This window comes from Psammomys obesus, unplaced genomic scaffold (genome assembly GCF_907164565.1).
Source record: "Psammomys obesus unplaced genomic scaffold, mPsaObe1.curated_primary_1811, whole genome shotgun sequence".
Classification (NCBI taxonomy): domain Eukaryota; kingdom Metazoa; phylum Chordata; class Mammalia; order Rodentia; family Muridae; genus Psammomys; species Psammomys obesus.
The window spans coordinates 2,520,385-2,523,927 of record NW_026587032.1 but is presented as its reverse complement, the minus strand read 5'-3'; the positions used below and the strand labels follow the sequence as shown (position 1 = coordinate 2,523,927).

General features: G+C 54.0%; 1 protein-coding gene across 4 annotated transcripts in view; it reads right to left on the bottom strand.

Moving 5' to 3' along the window:
• Positions 1-687: 687 nt before the first annotated feature.
• The window catches only part of P4ha2 (prolyl 4-hydroxylase subunit alpha 2), a 52,108-nt gene continuing 49,252 nt past the window's right edge, over positions 688-3,543 (bottom strand). For all 4 annotated transcript variants that reach the window (XM_055602874.1, XM_055602871.1, XM_055602872.1 and 1 more), the window contains 3 exons: positions 2,875-2,943; positions 2,413-2,509; positions 688-1,160 (listed from right to left, as the gene is read on the bottom strand). In XM_055602874.1, the coding sequence (XP_055458849.1) occupies positions 1,090-1,160; positions 2,413-2,509; positions 2,875-2,943 (237 nt within the window). In that variant the 3' untranslated portion in view covers positions 688-1,089. The remainder of the gene's footprint in view (positions 1,161-2,412; positions 2,510-2,874; positions 2,944-3,543) is intronic.

Below are 3,543 nucleotides of genomic sequence, written 5' to 3'. Positions count from 1 at the left end.
AAAGCGCTCTCCCTCTCTCACTCACACACACACATGCAAGCATGCACCCTTGTCTGTGGGCGAGGACAACTCAGTGTGCATTAACAGCATTCCAGCTGTGAACATCTGTTCTTCCCGTGTTCCCTGGGTGAACAGGTGAGCGAGCTTACCACCTCCAGTGTGCACTCTGACGTGGAGGACGGACGCACAGGCGTTAAAACCACTTCCAGAGCCCAGGACTAAAGCTTTGCTCTTCGGAATGTCTGCATGGCAGAGATGCATGCACAGGCGGGAAAGCTGTAAGAGCGCCTGGATTGTGTGGTACACCTTCACGTGTGTACGTGTTTGTGTGTGACACCTGGAGTGGATGGAATTGGCCATCCACTCCAGGCGTCTTCCTCTATTAGCCTCCTCCGTGTTTTTTTTTTTGGAACAAGTTCTCTCACTGGGCCCGGAGCTCACCGGTTTGGCAAGGCCGCCTAACCAGCAACCCCTGGGGAGGCATGTCTCCGCCTCCCCAGCTCTGGAATTCCAGGCACATGCTGCCTGGCCCAGCTCTTTCTGTATATACTGGAAGTCAGAATTCAAGTCCGCATTTTCGTGGCCAGCATTTTCATCTGAGCCAGCGCTTTCATCTGAGCCAGCACCAGTTCCTGGAAACAAAACAGAATAATAAAACCAAAACACTCCACAATACGGCTATTTGAGGCTTCTGGCAGGACATTTTATTTTATTTTTTTGGTTAAAGCCACAACAAATAGAAATGTCATAAAAACAAACATGTAAACAGCGTCAGAACTTTGGTTTCACTGAAACATCTTCCACCTGAAACATCTGAGGTACGCAGGCACCGTGCTAGGTGCTACAGTCAGGCTCTGCTGCAGCCACGCCAATGCTACCCTCGGAGCCAGGGCAGGCGTAGGCCGGCCATACTCTGGGGCTCAGGTCACCCAGGACTCAGCCCAGGACACACACTCTCAAATTCAGACAAGCACTGGCTCCTCCAATGACCTGCCTGATAGGAGCTGGGACATACAAAGGAATCCGTCACGCTGAACTTGAGGATGACTCGGTCTGTGGGGCCACGGAGGGGTGGAGCAGAAAAGGACGTCAATCAACTTCCGTTGTTCCACAAGGCCTCAAGAACTCCTGTCCTCGCTCATGGAACCATTTATTGGAGACTGTGAACAGAAAGCAAGTAGGTGATGATCCCCCCCTATCGGTTCAGCAGCCGAAATCAATGCTTCCTCCATGATGCCACTGCCCTGTCCTAGGGTGGGGGGCAAGACACCTGTGCGCTCATGTGCTGTTGAAAGCAGCTGTTGAAAGCACATGAGCGCACAGACAATGGTACAAAAGTCTCCCAGTGACTCGATAAGTGTATGCAAATTGCTACTGGCAGCATACCGGCATGGGCATGTACGTGTGGCCAAACATAAGGGGTGGATGTGGAAATCCTCAAAGGCAGGAGCCCCTCGGGTAGGTGTGGAGGGTCTCAAGAAGCTGGGATAATGACAAGTAGAAACGGAGACACGAGGGACGGGGAACCTGTCGGCACTGTGGGGGGCTTGGCCGTGAGCCTCGGGCCCTGTGAGCTACAAGACAGAATCCCAGGGCTCTGGGCACCCTAGCTGCTGTCGCTGCCATGTCTCGGGCATGGAGCATGAATGTTCCTCAAACATGGATTCTCTCATAAGGAATAAAAAAGTAACGCACGGCAGGCGACATGGCTTGTGTCGGGGGCCTCACAGTCTGAGCTTAACGCCCAGAGCCCCCCCACCCTGTCTTGGAAGCAGAGAACCAATTCAAATTGCCCTGCCCTTCACACATGTGCCATGGAACCTGTGTACCCACACACATACCCACACACACACCATATGTACACACACCAACTCCGAGGGTTGTAAAGACGCCTGTGGTCCCTTCCTGTCACAGCCTAGTCCATGCCTTTCCTAGCTCCCCACAGCTGCTTCCAGGCTAAGGTTCACCCTCTGCGGTCCAGTCCCAGCCTCCAGTCTCACCTCAGGCCTCCCCTCCTTCAAGCGACAAGGACAGCCAGGCCCCCTGCCCTGTTACCTAAGACGCTGGTTGTAGCCACAGGCGTCTTGCTTGCCTTGGACAGACACCCTCTCCCCTCTCTGCTTCCGGTTCTCTCTATGCTCCACCAAAACCCTTGCCAGGGGGCCAGGCTCGAGAGGGCCACAATGGACCTATGGTGCTTATGCCAGCCCGGGCTTCCTCGGCTCTCTGAGCATCTCTGAGTGCGGGCAGCCAGCTGTGGCAGCCCCGGCTGGGTGGTAGGAGCACCAGAGAAAACCTTTCGTGATGTGCAGAACCGACAGCAGTGAGCGAGTGTTTCTGCCTCTGCACCTATGGCCAACCATCACATGCCAGGCTGAGGGCACCGTCAAGGCCACCACCCTCACCACTCACCCCACTTGCAGCCCACGAGCACAGGGCAGGCCGCGTGTCTTGTCCGATAGTCGCCTTCCCCGCTCCGAAGGAGGTTGTACCAGAATACAGCTGTGCCCTGGCAAAGAGGTGAGTGGTTAGGGCACGGCCTAAAGATCAGCCATGGGGGCCTGATCAAAGAGTCTAGAGCCCCCCAACACTTGGCAGAAATGTCCCTTCTTTCCTGTGTTCGAGGGCTGAGGCCCTAGGACTCTAGAAATGAAGTTTCCCCAAAAGTGCCTCCAAATGGAAAAAGCTTAGAAACCCAGCTGCCCTGAAGGGCCTTCCCCACCCTCCCTTCCCCCTGGGCAGAAGCAGGGAACACAGTTCAGGGTGCAGGTGAGAAGGAATTAAGCTGTATCACATTGACCGTGGCTGGCACTGGGGGACGCGGACAAGGTTCGAACCCCGCTTCAGCACGTGACCCCGAAGAATCACGCTTACCTTCTTGGGCCAAATTGCAGCTCCCAAGTCAGGGAAGACGGTGGCGCCACCAGCCTGGACATCACTCATCTGGGAACATAAAGCGAAGAGCTTGGCCCCTCTAACCGAGAGTGGTAAGGCCTGCAATGACCCTATCTCAACCACGCGCAGCATTGCCCGGAGGCTCTGCGCCACGGCTCACTTCGGGCAAGAAAGACTTCCCCTCACGCAGCCTAACCAGTGGTGTCCATCAGGACAGCCTCTAAGCCTGGACGTTCAAGAGCAGACGTCCCCAGAAAACCCACATTCAGGTCGTCCTTGGATGGAAACCACCTGGGTCATTTAGAAAATGACTGTTTTAGGCTGGCGAGGTGGCTCAGTGGTTAAGAGCAGTGGCTGCTGTTACACACGCCCAGTCTCTCATGGTGGCTCACTACCACCTATAACTCCAGGTCCAGGGCAGCCAAGGCCCTCTGCTGGCCTCTGTGGGGAATCATGCATACATGTGGTACATACAATACATATGCATACATATTTGCAGGTAAACAATTGTACATGTAAATACATCTCAAAAAAAAGAAAGGAAAGAAGGAAAGAAGGAAAGGAAGAAAGGAAGGAAGGAAGGAAGGAAGGAAGGAAGAAAAAAGAAAGAAAGAAAGAAAGAAAGAAAGAAAGAAAGAAAGAAAGAAA